We start from the raw sequence: 16,948 nt of genomic DNA on the forward strand, positions 1-16,948 counted from the left end.
ATGTGTTTCGGCAGGAATCCTCGTTACATTGTTCATGCTCTGTCACTCAGTGAAACCACAGTGTTTGTCATCTAGGTTGGCATACTGAGACGACCTCTCCACCAGCTGGTGCCTGAACACATCATGTCTTTGAACCGCAGCTTTAGGTTCTCACATGTTGTGACAGAATGAAAAGTTAAGATGTGACTATCTTTGTCCAATGAAACTATGTCTCTTTAAGAGTCAGGTGGCCTCTGGAGTTCAGAGGTCAACCCTGGAGAGGTGGATGCTGTGCAGCTCACCCCTCCATCTCTCTCCTCCTTCTACCTCGCTCTCTTTCTCCTTCCTCTTAACCTTCCTTGTCCTCCTCCTCCCCTTTATCCCACGTTTCCTCTGACCTCCCTCGCTCCCCCTCCCCTCCCCGTCTTCATAAAATGCGCCGGGTGTTTGGCTGGTAGCTGCTGGCTGGCTAGCGGTGGGGGATATAGCTTTATAATCCCCCCTCGTCTTCCAACCCGCCTCGCCACAATGTCACAGGAGCTTAATATTTGCCATTATTATTTGCTTGTTTTATTTGACTTCGAGGCAGCACAATGACCTGTCAGCACAGGCTTTATCCCCCCTCCGAGTGTCGTCCATTTCAAAGTTGACTACAGTAATCCACGAGCCCCCGATTCCGCTTAAATCCTGAAGCTTCCTTTTCATTCTCTTTTTTTTTTCTCTTTCCTCTCACTCCTCCGCTCCCTTTTCCTCCTAAATGAAATTACATACGTCTGCTGGCTCAGTGTATCACAAATGTCCACACACTCACCGGTGTCCGCACACAAATCCACACGTCCTCCTTTTGTCATCAGTAAAGCTGTGGCCCAATACTCGCTGTGCCTAGTGATGAACAGTGGTGTGCATAGAGGGGGTCTGACCAAAAATAACTCTGGTATCTTATTTAGATTCATGTTGGGGTTTTTTTCCAACCATCAAATTTCATTTTGTAACAAGTTCAACTCAGATTTGAACTTTATTTTGTTTGGAAAGTTTTACGAGTTTTACAATTCCAGTGGGATGAGTGGGAGGTTTTTTATTTTGCATGACCAGAAATATTTCCAAGCGTTCACATTTGTCGTTTTTCTCAGTGAAAGGTGTAGAAGCCTTCTTTCAGCCAGCTGAGTGGCAGTGTGCAGGAATAGATCCATAAAGTATACTCCAGCCACCCTGACGTTTCATTAACAATTTTAAATACTGTAAGAGAGACAGTATAGTATGAAATTGTAATATTTTATTATTTTTTTTATTTAAAATGTTTTTATACTTCGACATCAGCAAAACAGTCGATGCTGAGTCATGTTACATTCACAATTAGTTTGAACCAGAGATGCACCAATAATTTGCCAAATACAGTAAAATCAGTTCAGTGATTCTTGAGAAGAGGTACAAAACAGCTCCTGTGGATAAAGCACAAAATTTGAATAAAATATACACAAAATATAATTTTTTCAAATATCTGACTAAACTAACCTGGACCATGTGAGCACAACAATGTTTGCTGAATAATTTTTATTTTAAACATTGTAGTAGGTGGATGGTGTCTTAACAATCCCTTGTCCTGGAGCAGAACTCAATACATTATAATAGTTTAAAACAATTAAAGGAATACTAAGATGATATATTATGACAATTAAGTATAAGTATTCAAATAAATAATTATAAAAGTACCAGTAAATTTTATTAAAAATCCTTTTTATATATTTTCTAACTCAATCGAAATTTCTCAAAAGTTTTTGTCAACACCGTCAGACATAAAAAGAATGTAAAAAAAAAAATCTGGCATTATTGGGGACATCAGAACTTTTGAGGACCCCGTGAGCTCTTCCTTTCTCTTCCTTTGCTAAGAGAGCTAGGCAGCTTTAGTTAGTTTGTTATTCTTTAGTTTTTTTCTTCCGTTTTATTCCTAAGTTGTTCATCACAACCATAATGTGTCAACAAACTGATAAATAATTAATTTTAATAAACTGTAAAGATTTTATGAACCTGATGAGCTACAATATGGCCTTCGTCAGAATAACATTATATAAATGAGGTATTTTGTCGTCTCCATCAGTTTTTAACTGACAGTCTGACTCTTTCAGTGATGGTGTTGACAAATCTCACTTAAGTGTGCAGTTAATTCATTTTAATGTATTTTACATAAATGGCGTTACTTCACATGTATCAAGTATTTAATTTTACTCATTAGTTTGTCACTACCTTCGCTCCTGCGTCAACTCCGTCAGATGGACTTTGTTGTTTTTTTTATTTTAAATAATATTTCTTTTGTTTCTTCAGAAGCATTTGTCTGTAAAACTGAGTAAAATTCTAACTAATAGAGTCATTAAAAATAATTTTATACTTATTTTTGTCAGATAGTGTTGAGAGAGTTCTGGGTCAGGTCCATTAAAAATTAAATTTTCAAAAACAGTTTTGCAACTGGGACCCTGCAACTTGGCATCTTTAGATTTCCAAACCATTACTTGTCATATCTGTATACATAAGCTTGAGGAATAACAAAAAAAAATGGGAAAATTTAAACCCATTTTGTCCCACTTCTCAAGAATCACTGAGTTGCAAAACAGATTTCCTACTTTAAAAATTTTTTACATTAGTGTCAATGAAAATCATCAACTTTTGTTATTTTGACAAATGACCCGCAGCTCCTTTTACAGAACAATTTGGAATCACTTGTCCAAACCCTGGAAGAAAAATACAAAATATTGAAATCATATTCTCTGATAGTAGAGGTTTATATGTTTCATGTCAATTCCTGCTAATCCTGTTACATCCTTTAGAGCGTTTTCGCTCCTGAAGGATTATATGTTTTTCAAAAGCTGTTGCGGGACACAATTGAAATCGTCTCAGGGTCTCCATTCAGCGTGCTTTGTCTGTATCAGCTGTTCGCCATTACATCTTGTAAGAAAGTTACCGCGTGGCGCTTTAGCCCCAGGCATGGGTGAAGCTTACAGTAGCCATGCAGCTAAGCTATGCTAGCTCTCTGTGAGCTGAGAAGGCGTCCCGCCGAATGCCAGAGTCCCAGAGCCTTGTTTTTGTTTGTTTTTTATTTTTAATGCCCGCTGAGTGATTGGTGGGATATGTATTGCTCTACAGTGAGAGGCTTTGCTCTTTAAAGGCGCTAAATCGCAGCGTTAATCCCACCCCGACTGAAGCCGTCGACACGGTGGGGACGTAGACGAGAGGTATGCTCAGATGCAGAGAGAGATCCAACACATCAAGTCTGTTGTAGGTTTATCCGCCGCATGGGGATCACACCCATGCTGGAAGAGGGTGTTTTATCACCCACACCTTTTCGAGTGAGATAGTTAAACTCCTTCACTTTTTCCTCCAGTTTTGCTCAAAGACTGAATCTGAGAATGCAGTGAGACTGGTTTTGGTGCACATGTCTATGTAAGCAAACATTTTGTGCCGTATGTCTTAAAATCTCATGAGTGTTGACTCAGGATGTTCAGCTCTGATGAACTCTTGCTCTACTTGCTGTGTGCATGCCTCAACTGTGACTCCTGCTCCTTATGTATGGAAAGTCAGGAGGTCCAAAAAACCCGCAATATTTGATGTCTTTCACTCGCAAAGTACATTTGTAATAGGGATGCACCAATAAATTGGCCCCAATTTCCTTAATTTTGGGAGATCTGTGGTCAGCTGGTACTTACACGTGAAACCGATCTTATCTACCTCAGCAAAGGTCTAAAAATCAACCACTGTCCTCTTTTGCTTTGCAATGAGAGAGGTTTGTCTGACAGATCGGCCCACCAGGTCATGTCTGCACATTCGCAGTTAACAATAGTCATCCCACTGTCACCAACTCAGTGACTTTCTTGCCATATTTATCAACATTTCAGACAAAAATAAATTTATCCACCTAAAACAGAATGTCAGGCTTCTTAAAGATTGATGATCATCCAGAAAACTAAAATCAGTGCACCTTGTTTTTTACACATTCAAACACCTGTGTTCAAAACTCGAAGCCACTCTCAGTTGGTTTCATCTGATCAAAGTAGTCATTGGATCAAAAAGCAATCGCAAAAAAGCACTGCCCCAAGTGGCAGGAAGTAAACAAGAAGATTTAAGAAAAAATGAAAACAAAAAGGAATCAATTATCAAGTACCACGTATATTAAATTAAATGCGCTTGATTTGTTTATCCTAAGAATATGTAGATGACCATAAAAATCAATTTACTTTTGCATTTCAGGTAATATTTCAAAATTTCTTGAGCTACTATGTAAAATATTAACTTTTTAAATTTTTAGTGATAGACCCAGTCAAAGTTGTTGAAACCCTGGACTTCTGAAAAGATTGCTATGCCACTGCTGGGTCGGTTTTACAAAGATGTTGCAAGTTTTGATGCTTCCAAACGATTAATTAATTGATTGATTAAGTTGGGGTTTTTTTTTTCTTTTTTGCTTGTCAGGAAACAACAAGGAGGAGGAAGAGGCCATGATGCAGGAGTGGTTCATGCTGGTCAACAAGAAGAACGCCCTGATTAGGAGACAGAACCAGCTCTCTCTGCTGTACGTACTCCTTCCCTCCTGCACATCTATGTGTCTCACACAGTAGAAACCTGGAAGCATCTCCCCCTGGTATCAAACCAACCGGATGAAACCCGTTTAAGCCGCAGGAGGCCGGCGTGTCCTCGCCACTCCATTCAGCCGCACTGTCTATCCGCTCATTGATTTACATGTGGAAAGGATATGAAATCAATAGAAATGTGGCAATCACCACTCTATCTCTAGTCTCTTTGTATGTGGTCAGCTGCGACAGGTGGAGACGTGCGCGCGCACACATTTACGCAGCCACACACACATTGGCTTTTTCTCCATTTGCAGAATTTCAAAGAGCGTGAGTGGCTGGGAGATTGAAGTATTCATAATCACATTATATCGTGGGAAAGGAGAGGCTTTTAAAGTGGCCAATTGACAGAAGGGCTGATTATTAGCCCTTTCTGTTCTCTCTTTATGGGGCCAAGGAGAAAAGGCGGCTGTGAAGGACAAATTCTATTAGGGGCTGAATTAGCTCATTTTTTAATATGGCTGAAAGAGGGAAGAATTCAATTTGAGACACACACACACACACACGAACCCCACACTAAAACATGTACCTGTCGCCACGCTTCCCTTTAATTCCTAGTCTCTTCTTCGCAAACACTTTGACCCAGGGCTGTGTGAGAGCGCCACCAGTATCAGTTATGTGCAGTAGATTATTGCGAGGCAGGAGAAGGTTCGGGCGAGTGGCCAAATCAATGTTTATTGCAGGTTTCTTTAAGTACTTAATGATTTAGTCATTAACATATTGATGAACTATGTGTGTGTGTGTGTGTTTTTGCTCTAACTTGCTGCAGGGAGAAAGAGCACGATCTGGAGAGACGGTTCGAGCTGCTCAACAGGGAGCTGAGAGCCATGCTGGCCATTGAGGGTAAGACTCACTTCAGCTGGGTTTTATCTCCCAGTTTAAATTTCAGGTTTTATTTTGCCGCTTTTATACGGGAAACAATGAAGTTAACCAAATTAGCCTTTATTATTATTATTATGCTAAAATGCCACAGTTTTAATAGTATAATGAAAACATGATCTAAATTGCTTTTGTTTAAAACAAAAGAGGAATAATTACTCCTACCACTGCCTAAATAATATAAATTCCTACTGTTTTAGTAATGAGGCATTAACATTTGATATTTAGATTTTATTACAAAGACAGATATGGAATAAATGCCAGAGCTAAATGTAGTTTTTTTTTATCCAGTGCTTATTGCTTTGAACATTTTTGAACTTGCTAATTACTTGCTAATTTTAACAAGCTGGGTTCTTAATCAGACCCTTTGCTATGGCACAGTTGCCTAGCAGAGATCCTACTTTCTTTTAGCCTCCTGACCAAAAGGCCTCAGCAACAGGTGGGGAAGGGTGCTGCTGTGTTAAGACCAGTACAGAATGCACAAGAACTGAGAAATGTTAGAAAACAAAGCAAATTCTCTCAGACAAGGGAATTTCATTCTTCACAAAAAGTTAAGTGTAAAACCTCAGGTTTCTCTCGCATAGTAACTCCTTCCTCCTTATATTTCTGACCAATATTGAAAGTAGTTTTACTAAGATGACATGTCAACAACAAGCCTTCTTGTAATTTTGATAATTATGTCTTATAACTAATTAAAACCCAACATTCAGCATCTCAGAAACATAGAATGTTGTGATAAAGTTAAATATGGTGCCACACATTCATCTGATTTCATTTCCCAGCAGGACTTGGTACTGGTCCACACTGCAAATTATACCAAGAGAGGATTTAATAACCATGGTGGTACTGTGCTTGATTGGCCAGCAAACTCCCATGACCTTTAACCCCATAGAAGTTACTAAGAAAACAAAGATGGGAGACACCAGACCTGAAGGCAGCTGTGAAAGCAATCTGGACTTCTTTTTCAGAAGCCTGACATCTCCATTTTGAAATATAGTTTTTTAAAAATTGATTTTATGTAATATTTCAGTTTTCTGAGACACTCAATTTTGGGTTTTCCCTTTCTGTAAGTCAACAAAATTACAAGGAATAAAGGCTTGAATTGTTGCTCTCTGTGGTTAATAAATCTATATTGTAGGTGAGTTTCACTTTCTGGAATAAGTGACAACAAATTTTTTGAATTTCTTTTGCAGTATTTTTGTTTTTTACTTGCACTTTTATTTGTTTCTGGCATTAAATCAACATTAAGCTGATTGAAACTTGTGGATACCTTAGTACTGCTAAACAGCCCATGTCTTCCATGGTCGCCCATTCATTGTTGGTCTCTTTTGTTTTTTTCGAGTCGTGCTCAGCCTTCCTTCCTTCATTCGTTTTGGGCCTGAAGCAGAACTATTTAAATTCTGCATCTGTTTCTTGATGAGGATTAAGATGTGAGGGATTTCACTCTGTGATACTTGATCAATGCTATCTGTTTCCTAGCCAGACCCGACTAGCTGAGGCCTGATTTGAAATCTGGCCACAGCTGCATCCAGAGAAGGGTGTGTGCAGCGCCAAACAGCGGTTTTAATACCAAAAGCCCGTTTAAATGCACCGCTAACGGAGAGAAAGCAGCCATTGTGTCGCATCAAAGTTGTCGCAGGGCCAGGGAAGTTTAATCCCCTTCGACTGCATCCTCTGTGGGGAAAATGAACCTTTTGCCAATCAATGCTAATTGATTTTACTTTTCGACATTGACCACCACCCTCTTTCCACAAACCCTCCCAGCCTTTGGACAGCCATTGTAATTTCAGCGGGCACCTGATAAGCTACCTGCTCCATAATAAATCAATTGTAATTAGCAAGAAAGGCGGTCCAGGCTGCTGTGGGGAGGGAGAGGGTTGATGAAAAGGAGGAGGAGGAGGAAGAGGGGCGCGCATGCGTAACCAAACTGCACCACTTTACATCCATGTCCGCTGCATCCTTTATCTGCTTCTTATTGGTGTGAACGCTGGAAAAGATCCACCCACCTCTTTGGTCCAAACTCTGTTTATTTTGTTCTATTTCAACCATTCGGTCTTTACAACTTTCAGCTCATATGAATTTTTTACTCGACTATAAACATGCAACTTTTACTAAAAACGTATTTTCTCTTAATATTCCACATTTTTCTCAGTAAACTTCCTCCTTCAACAGACTTTTCTGAACAAACATACCCCATTTAATGTTCTATTACCGCTATAAAACAAATCACGATTGCCGACTGATATGTTGTATAAGTTTTTCATATCAGTCGCTATCGATAATTGATTTGTTTTGTTTTAAATATCTGAAATACTTCTAAACTGGTGACATGACCTTTCCTGTTTTATCCAGTCTTCTCCTCTCCACACTGTTAATTTTATTTTTACGAGGCAAGGCGGCCAAACCTGAAACTGCTGCTGTGCCAGTTACTCGGCAGGTCGTTGCTAGGTAACCAAAGAGTGACTGAGTTAGTTGATGTTGCTTAACTGGTCGTGAGAAGTTGAGCAGCTAAAACCTTTCAATTTGCCTACATCCCCCAGAATGCTGTGCGGTTTTGGATCAAAGTTTAATGAATGATCAAATATTATTTCAGATGTTTCTATCGCAATATATGTTGTTATTGATTCATTTCCAGCCTTATGTTCACTTTTCTAATTACACAGATTTATTTTTGTCTGGTCTTATCTGGTCCCCCTTTAATCAATCAAACAATCAATCAATCAATGAAGTTTATTTGTGCAGCACATTTCAGCACCGAGGCAGTTCAAAGTGCTTTACATCATGAAAACGTACAAAACATCAAACATGTCATACAGTGCAAACCAGTTACAGATGTTACATTTAGTCAAGTGCCATCGTTAAAATCAATACAAATTAAATATGTTGGTCGATGTTCCAGTTATTACGGTAAACATGTGGATGTTCAGTGTTTTACGCCTGCACTCAGTTTCCAGGTGTTTTGTCTCGCTAAACGAGCGAGGCCCTGAGTGGACGACTCTTTATATATCAGGTTTGTCTGATGTGCCCACATTTGCGTGTGTGTGTAGTGTGGGAGCAGCGTGTGTGTGTGCGTGTGAAGAGGTGCTGTGTGTCGTGTCACTGCCATCCTCGCCGCCTTCATGTGGACATGTTGGATTTGCAGCCGACTAACTTATCAGCCGGCCTTATTTTCCTCCCTAAGGGAAGCACTTAACATTCAGCGGCTCTTCCTTTTCTACAGCAGACATAGATAGTCCTGAGCTGCTGGCAGGAAGGCTGCCGACGTGCCACGATCTGTCAGCGGCCGTGTGTTTGTGTCCACCTCTGAGTGTGTGTGTATGGGAGCACACAGGTGTGTAGTTTTTATTTGGTGCTCGGACGGGTCTATTGAGCAGTGGTCGGGAGTGCGAGTAATTGCTGATTTGGTTGGCCAGTCAATGACACAGACAGACAGAGATGAGAGAAGGTGAGAGAAAAACACATCTGTGATCCACCTGCCCTGACACTCACACACCCTGCTGGGAAAAATATATGCCTGCAGTCAGTCAAACACTCCTCCATCTGTCACACCGGATGCTGCGACTGCAAACGCAAACTGCAGAGGAGCTCAAAGAGTGGGGACACTGCAAACAAGGAGTAAAACCTCTGAAAAGATAAACATTTTGGTTTTAGATCAGGAGGTTTTCTCTACCACTTGATTTAGCAGAAGTAAAATTCGATTCTGTTTTAAATGCCAGTGATACAAAACCGTCTTACTGTCAGAGCAGAGAGGTGAGGACAAACGTTTTGTCCTGGGGGGCAAAATTGTCGAGCCAAAAATTCTCACGATTCAAAAAAGAAAAAGGTGATCATATATATATATGTATATATACATATATATATATATATAAATAACATCTATTACAAATATATGGCATATTTGTAATAGATGTTATTTATCTAGATCCAATACTTAACATTAATTTTACACATTTGCGGTACTAACAGAAAACTAGAAATGGCATCCAGTTTTCTGTTTCTTTTAGGCCCAATTTATGTTCCATAATAAAAACAGGATTTCAGTTGCTTTTTCTCTATGCTAAGGCTAGCTAGCACACTAGAAAGACGGTTCGCCCAGGGCGCCAAACAGGCTGGGACCGCAGCTGTGATCAAACTGCAGATCAGCTGTGAAACTCTTCGACATTCAGAGAGAAACTGCTGCGTAGTGAGCAGTGTTGGCATAGTTACTTTAAAAAAGTAACTTTAATCGAATTACTGGTTACTCTTTGAAAAAGTAACTTAGTTATACTACTGACTCCTTGATTTGGAAAGTAACTAAGTTACATTAAAAGTAACTTTTTTAGTTACTTTCAACAGCTGCTAACAACAACGCTTCGCCTCCTGTGAAAATCACACTGATCTTTACTTAATTGTAAGTTATTTTATAATGGTAACATCAACAATGTGTCTCCACTGATAAGGTTGAACTGAAGAGGAGATTTTTTTAATGGTTACAAAAGCACAAAAAAAAACATTAGTAATGTGTGCGTGTTTTTGTGTGGTCCACTGTTGTCCGGAAAACTCTAAGAAGGTTTTTAAAGCCCCTCCAGGTTCTGTGTTACGGCCCTGCGTTTGGTGTCACAGCGCACAGAGCTCCTCCTGCAGCTCCACAGCTCAGATGGCTCCACAGATTTGTGACACTTGTCTTAATATTAATTATTATAATGGTGTGTAGTTGCACAACTTTATGGAAACGTTCATTCGTGGCTGTTTTCACGTTTACTGGGCTCTTCGTATTAGTCTCAATGTTTACAATTTTCTGGATAGCTCGACGTAATTCGTAATATGTTAACTTGGCATTAACAAAGACACAGCGGGACGGATCATCTGGGAAATGATGAACGGGAGGGCTGACTAAAACTAGTCAGACTCGGACTAGTTTTAGACTCTTAATGACGGACAAATTCTGAGATTTATTGAGTCTCTGCATATTTCCAAGGCCAAATGAGTAACTTCATGTTCAAAAACAAGCCCAAAAAGGCGCAACCCGCCAGTCATTAAATTTGCGAACGACTTAAAAAACAAAAAAAAAACAAAGCCGCTTATAATATTTGGACTTGGCGACAGAAACTCTAAATAGTTCCTGTTTTCCCACCAACAAAATGCTCATCCCCCGCCTCCCTCCATTGTTTACATTTCTGTCGCTGCTGATACTGTCGCATGAAAACGGTGATCACTCCCCAAGACGCGTAGAGGAAATACAATTAAACTCCAAACGAAGACAACAACGCACAGTAACGCAAAGTGATTTCTATAAGTAACTGTAGTCTGACTACTGGGTTTGAAATAGCAACGCGTTGGATTACTCCTTACTGAAAAAAGTGGTCCGACGTCACTGGCAGTGAGACATCGGGGCAAGCGAAGATCTCCAGCCTGCTGCTGATGTCATTCTGAGCATGCTCAGTGATAACCACCTCTTTGCACCATCTTGGGGTGATGCCAGGCGGGGAAACGCCATCTGTATGCCACACTCTCATCTTCCTGCTGCAAAATTGATCCACCATGCCCTCTTTATCTGCTTACCGACTCACACCTATGTTTGGATACACACACACACACAAAGCGGTGTCTTGGCTCGCTGTAAAGGACTGTGTGTGTGTGTTTTAAAGTGGACACCCTCTTGCTGTATAAAAGGGATTTATGCATAGCTGGGTCCCTGAGTTTTTCCTGTTACGGTTTGATATGATAAGCCTTTTTTTATATGTTTAAAATCAATATGTAATCCTATGCAGGAGCTTATCCCTCTCCACACACACACACGCCCCACGTCATTTGTAAATCTATTTGGGCTTTGTAACACATCGGGGCGGTGTGCTTCAGACCCTGATTGATTAGGTGCACTATGCAATCCGATCACATGGGCGACTTTTGATGATGTCGCCGACTCTTTCAGCGCCGAGTCGACTGAAACCGATGACAACAAACGTCTTTATGGGGAATCACAGGCGGCCTGTTATTAGTTAATGTAACATTAAAATTAGATATGATTGAAATCATTTACATCTTCCAGCAGTGAATGTTCTGAACAGGAGTTAAAATCCTGCAGGTCGTCCAGCTTCACGCCTGTTTTAAAATGTTTTTTAGATATACAGATCAGATTCTTTCTTTACAAGAGAAAACAAACTGTAGCTGGCGTCAAGTTATAGTAAGGTTTTCAAACCACTTTCCTTCACATTGTTTCTACAGCTCTGTTTTAAAGTATAGATTCCTAAAATCAGTGAAGACTCTGTTAGTATAGCGCAGCATGGCACCTTCCCCACCTGTTGCTGTGGACTACACATTAATAAAAAGGGTGCTTGTCATTCTGTAGACAATTGCTTCTTTTCAGTTTTGAGCAAAATAAGTCACTGCTGAGCAGTTTAGTAAATGTATTTTGTAAATACCGTAACACTGTGGTATCACACCAGCCCAGGTTTACTCTGATCTTACATCTGGATGACAACGCTCTCTGGATTTGTCCTGGATAATAAAAAAAAGTTCTGGGATCTTAAACCTAATCAGATTCACATCTATAAGTTGGAAAATCTTTCTATTCATGATTCTTATTGATGCTTCCTTTTGTTTCCTAATAAGTTTTCTGCAACTAGCTGCAACGTTGGTGGAAACTTTATTTTCTCAAACACTCGCTTGTGCCTGCATCAGTAAAGTTTACTTTAAAAATGCTAAACATTTTTTTTTCTGTCAAAGATTGTGTCTGTGAAGGCTCAACAAAAAGCACATTTTACATATTTAATTCTATTTTCTGTATCATTGATTTCCAATCATTGTCTCTGGATCAAAGCAGTTTGTGTTCTTTAGAATAACTTGGTAAAACGTTTCGTCTTTCTAATGATGTTGTTGCCACTTTGTTTTCAACACCATTTTAAATGTTACGAGTCTTTGTTGCATTTTCCAAACCGAATCGCTCATGGGAAGAAGTGGTGGTTTTGTGTGACACTGCAGAACTTTTCAGGCCCAGTTTGATTTTTCTAAACTTGAACTCCTGAAGAGATTCTATCAACAAACATTAGATTTCCTCTCTGTTATGTTTTGCATGCGATGCAGCGGAAGGATCTGTTTTCATCTACCAGACGTTTTCCTTTGCCTGTCGTCTCTCTTTTACTTCACTGACACTTTTTGTCTCCTGACTCCCACTCGGCCTTCACCCAGGCCCAGCCTTGCAGGGCTTTTCTTTTTTTTCTTTTTTTTGTCCAGAACCAGGATGGAGCGGGATGAGGGACGACGGGGAATCCGCTGATATTTCAGCGCTTGTGGCTCGTGAAAAAAAAAAAGACTCTCAGGAGATCTCGGCTCCCACTGCTTTGACGTTTTGTCGTCGCGTTTGGTTTGGGCAGGAGAGCGAGGCGGGCAGCTGCATGCCGGACAGTCTCGCCGGGCTTCGGACCAGTTTGCGCTCTTGAATAAATTTAGGGGCGGTGAGAGCCGTGGGGGAGGGTGGGGGGGCTGAGGGTTTTGTACGGATTTGAACCAACGCATTCTTGTGTGTAATGCTGAGGCTCACATGGTAACCGCTGGCGCGCTCTGTGAGGTTCATCTGAACACCTCCTGAGTCCTGAACCTCCCTCTACCTCCAACTCTCTCTCCCTCTCGCTCTGATGGAGGGGGCGGGGCATATCGGGGGGCTGCAGGGTGTTTTGTTTGTTCCTCTGTCTCTGGTTACCCAGCCTGCCCCGCTCTGGTGTTGCCTGGTCACGTCTCTCATCGGCTCTTTTTATTGTTTACCTTCCTAATGAGGGGGGCGGGGCTCTGCTGGACGTGATTGACAACCCCCCCACGCCCCTCAGCCCTCTTTAGCTCTTCCCCTTCAAGAATCAACCAGGGTTTGGCTTTTTGGCTCACCACTGCTTTGAAGGAGGAGAACATTTTAAAACCTTTGTGGTTTGGAAGGAAGTTTTCAGATGAATTTTTTCCTTCCCTTTCTGTGGGCCGGCGTATCCGGGGGGGGAGGGGACGCCGTGGGAGAGTTGTGACGACTTCCTGTCGCACAATTATCTAAACCTGATGACTCATCGGATTCGCCGTGTCCCAGATCAGCCCACATTCTCTCCGTCCTAAATTACCACCAGTCAACAACAAAAAAAAAAAAAAGACAAGACACTAACAGCACTCAGAAGCAAGTTTAGACACATTTCTGAGGAGTTTGACGACTCCGTGTAAATTTAATAAAGGCCTTTGCTCTACTTTCTACTGCAAATGTTTTAGCACTCGTGAAATAAGATAAAACTAACTTATAAGTAACTTTTCAGTAAAAAATAGGAGCTTGGGTTAATTCCTTCATATTGATGAAAAACCATCAGTTCCACTGGCAGATTATTTTACTTATCATTAGAGATTTTCCCATGTTGTAAGCAAAACAATCTGTCAGTGGAACGAGAACATTTTCATCAACATTGAGGGATTATTGACTGAAAACAAGCTCCTGTATCTTGCTAAAAAAGTCATTTATGACTTACTTTTGTCTCGTACAAAGACATTTGACGTGGAAACGAGACCAAAAACACTTTTTGTAATTTTGCCGGAAGACACTGAGAGCCAAATATCGGGAGTGTGTTTGTTTCGCTCTATAGCTGACTTCAAAGGCACGAGCAGGGCCAATCAGGAAAGAGCAAACCTTTCAGGACCAACACACTGGGCCCAGCAGGACTCACACACACACACACAGACATACACACAGTCTAACTGCTGCAATTTGACTCAACAAGAGGGAGGCGGGGGCTGGGTATTTATTTTTAATAAAGCTCACGTATTTTAGGACTGACAATTCACAACATTCCTATTCCTCTGGGATCAATATTGATAGAGAGAAGTTAGCCTACAGAAGCAGTGCGGTGCTTCAGCTGTGTTTGGATTCTCTCTGGGATGTGTGTGTGTGTGTGTGTGTGTGTGTGTGTGTGTGTGTGTGTGTGTGTGTGGAGGGCTGAAGAGATCCTGCTCTCCTTAAGCTGCAAAGCAGCCAGATAAATCTGCACACTCTGACGTTGGCGCTCTTCAGCCGAGGCGACTTCGGATCAGGGTGTGTTGGAGAAACGTGGAGGATTTGTTTAAATCGCACCGAAACGTTGTGATGATGTTCCTGTTTTTGGGGTGGAGGGAGGGCGCAGCGCTGCCCCCGGTGGCGGCTGAACATAGAGCCGAGGCGGATATTTGAGCCCCAGGGGGAAGTGGGTGCTCCCCTGTAGGCAGCCCCTCTCCTGGGGGAGGCTGAGGGGATTTGGATCAGGGTCCCACCTGGGCCCTGTGGGGCCCCTTCCTGGAAAGTCCCTAGAGAACTGAGGCTAGAGTCAAGGGGGGATTTGGGGGCCTCACCTGCTTGTTTATTTAAAGGAACTGATCAGGAAATGAATTATTTTCAATTTTCACCCAAATCATCACTACATAACGTGATAATGTTTCCAATATTTCCTTCTGATCAAACATTTTCAGTTCTCTGATCAATACCTGGGCCTTCACAGTGGCAGCATGGTCCTGTGGGAGTCCTTGTATCTCCATGCGCGTCAAAGCTGCACATCGCTGTGACAATACGCCTCAAGGACGTTTGCTCAGAACGGAGTGTGTCTCAACTGATCCTTAGCCCGGTCCAACCGGACGACCTTTGACCCGTGGTTCACCGTTCAAACTCCTGAAGTTGGGAATCTCTCTTTAAAGACGTCGGTTTTGTAGAGATGCAGTTTTTCCCACTCAGTGTGACGTAACGTTTTCTTCCTTCAGGTGTCAAAAGTCTGAAGCTTCCTCTGATTTTTGCAGACTGGCAGAAAACCGAAGCCCAGAAGAGACGAGAGCAGCTGCTGCTGGACGAACTGGTCATACTGGTCAACAAACGGGACGCGCTGGTCCGGGACCTGGACGCCCAGGAGAAAGAGTGAGTTACTTACAGAACAGTCAAGAAACGTTGTATAGAAATGGTTTAAAGCAACCAGAGGTTTTCAAAGCCTCCAGCGCCTGTTTTTATTTTTTTTTTTTCCCCCATTGGTACTCTGGTTGGTCCGACCCCACCTTTGGGGGTGGGATCTCTTCCAGATCCGTGGTGCCAGGAAGGGTGAAAGGTCAGAGTGTGGCCCCTGGCACGAATCCACCATGGCACCACTTCATCCCCCCACCACACCAACACACACACACACACACACACACACAGCTCCTTCAGGACTCGTGACGTTTTGATGTTTGTGGTCCACAGGGCCGAGGCGGAGGACGAGCACCTGGAGAGGACGCTGGAGCAGAACAAAGGCAAGATGGCCAAGAAAGAGGAGAAGTGTGTCCTTCAGTGATCAAACCAACAAAATGTAGCCGATTAAAGAAATGTACCATCATGAATATCCTCACTTTTCCTATTGTTTCCTAGCAGCTCGTAGAATCCTGACGAGGTTTTTAGTCCACTTTGACAAGCAGAGACTCAAACTTTGCACCAACTTTCTACCCAGTCGCAGTTTCCACTTTTCTTGTTTCCATTTTAACTCCCGGTTCTTGGAAAAAAAACAAAAACAAAAACGGTACCGTTATGTAATATAAATATGTTTTCAAGATGGAGAGCGCAGAGCAGAATGAGGACACCAGTGGTACAGCACAGCCGGGTTTGATGAGGGGAATATTTCCCATCATCATCATCATCATCATCATCATCAGATATAAAGTTTTTTTAAAGAAGAAAAGAAACAAGACGTGCTTTTTTGAGCTTACTTGACATTTAGTTGCTTCACTTTATACTTGTAAAATATCTTAACTGCATTACTGTTTATAAATCTTGCATAAATCTTTCCTGTTTTATTATTATTATTATTATTATTATTATTATTATTATTATTATTATTATTATTATTATTATTATTATTATTATTATTATTGTCTTGGCTTGAAACCAAAAGAAATAGTTTAGAAAAACAGTCGTATATTTCCTTCATTTTTCTGCTTTCTGTCCTCATTTCAATCCTACAGTCTGAAACAACAGATATGTTTATTATTTATTGTTTTGTCCCACAAGCTGCTTCTGAGTGAGAACTCTGTCATGTTTCATGTGTTGTTTTTTTTGTTTGTTTGTTTGTTTCTTTGCTCAGATAATTTTGGTTCCTATTTATTGTTTTTGGAAGAGGAGAGAAAACGATGTTGCTTCCATTTGTATCTCTTAGAGCTCCACATGTCCTTTACCTGTGAACATTTATCTAATTATTTATTCCAGTCATAACCCAAGTCTCCAGTAATAAAGTCCTGATGATTTCATACTCCACAGCAGGGTGTGTGACGTGTTTTGTGTCACTCTAAAGCAGATTTAGTTTTTTTTAAGGTGGGCATTATAGATGTTTTATCTCTACTATTCGTCTATTTTGGATACTTAATAAATGCACAATTTGTCAGCTGATGAAGTGGCCTTCATCAGCTTCCTTTCATCAGATCTCCTGCTGTTTTCCTATAAATATGCGTTTAGGATTTCACTGAACAGTTTCCACTGAAGGATATTTTTAAAACGA

The 16,948-nt window shown here is 41.1% G+C and overlaps 1 protein-coding gene across 12 annotated transcripts in view; it reads left to right on the forward strand.

Annotated features, from left to right (window-relative positions):
- Nucleotides 1–16,707, forward strand: part of ehbp1 (EH domain binding protein 1) — a 169,450-nt gene extending 152,743 nt beyond the window's left edge. For all 12 annotated transcript variants that reach the window (XM_044136431.1, XM_044136434.1, XM_044136430.1 and 9 more), the window contains 4 exons: nt 4,435–4,534; nt 5,362–5,435; nt 15,234–15,348; nt 15,664–16,707. In XM_044136431.1, the coding sequence (XP_043992366.1) occupies nt 4,435–4,534; nt 5,362–5,435; nt 15,234–15,348; nt 15,664–15,754 (380 nt within the window). In that variant the 3' untranslated portion in view covers nt 15,755–16,707. The remainder of the gene's footprint in view (nt 1–4,434; nt 4,535–5,361; nt 5,436–15,233; nt 15,349–15,663) is intronic.
- Nucleotides 16,708–16,948: the final 241 nt, after the last annotated feature.

Source organism: Gambusia affinis, linkage group LG13 (assembly GCF_019740435.1).
Source record: "Gambusia affinis linkage group LG13, SWU_Gaff_1.0, whole genome shotgun sequence".
Lineage (NCBI taxonomy): Eukaryota > Metazoa > Chordata > Actinopteri > Cyprinodontiformes > Poeciliidae > Gambusia > Gambusia affinis.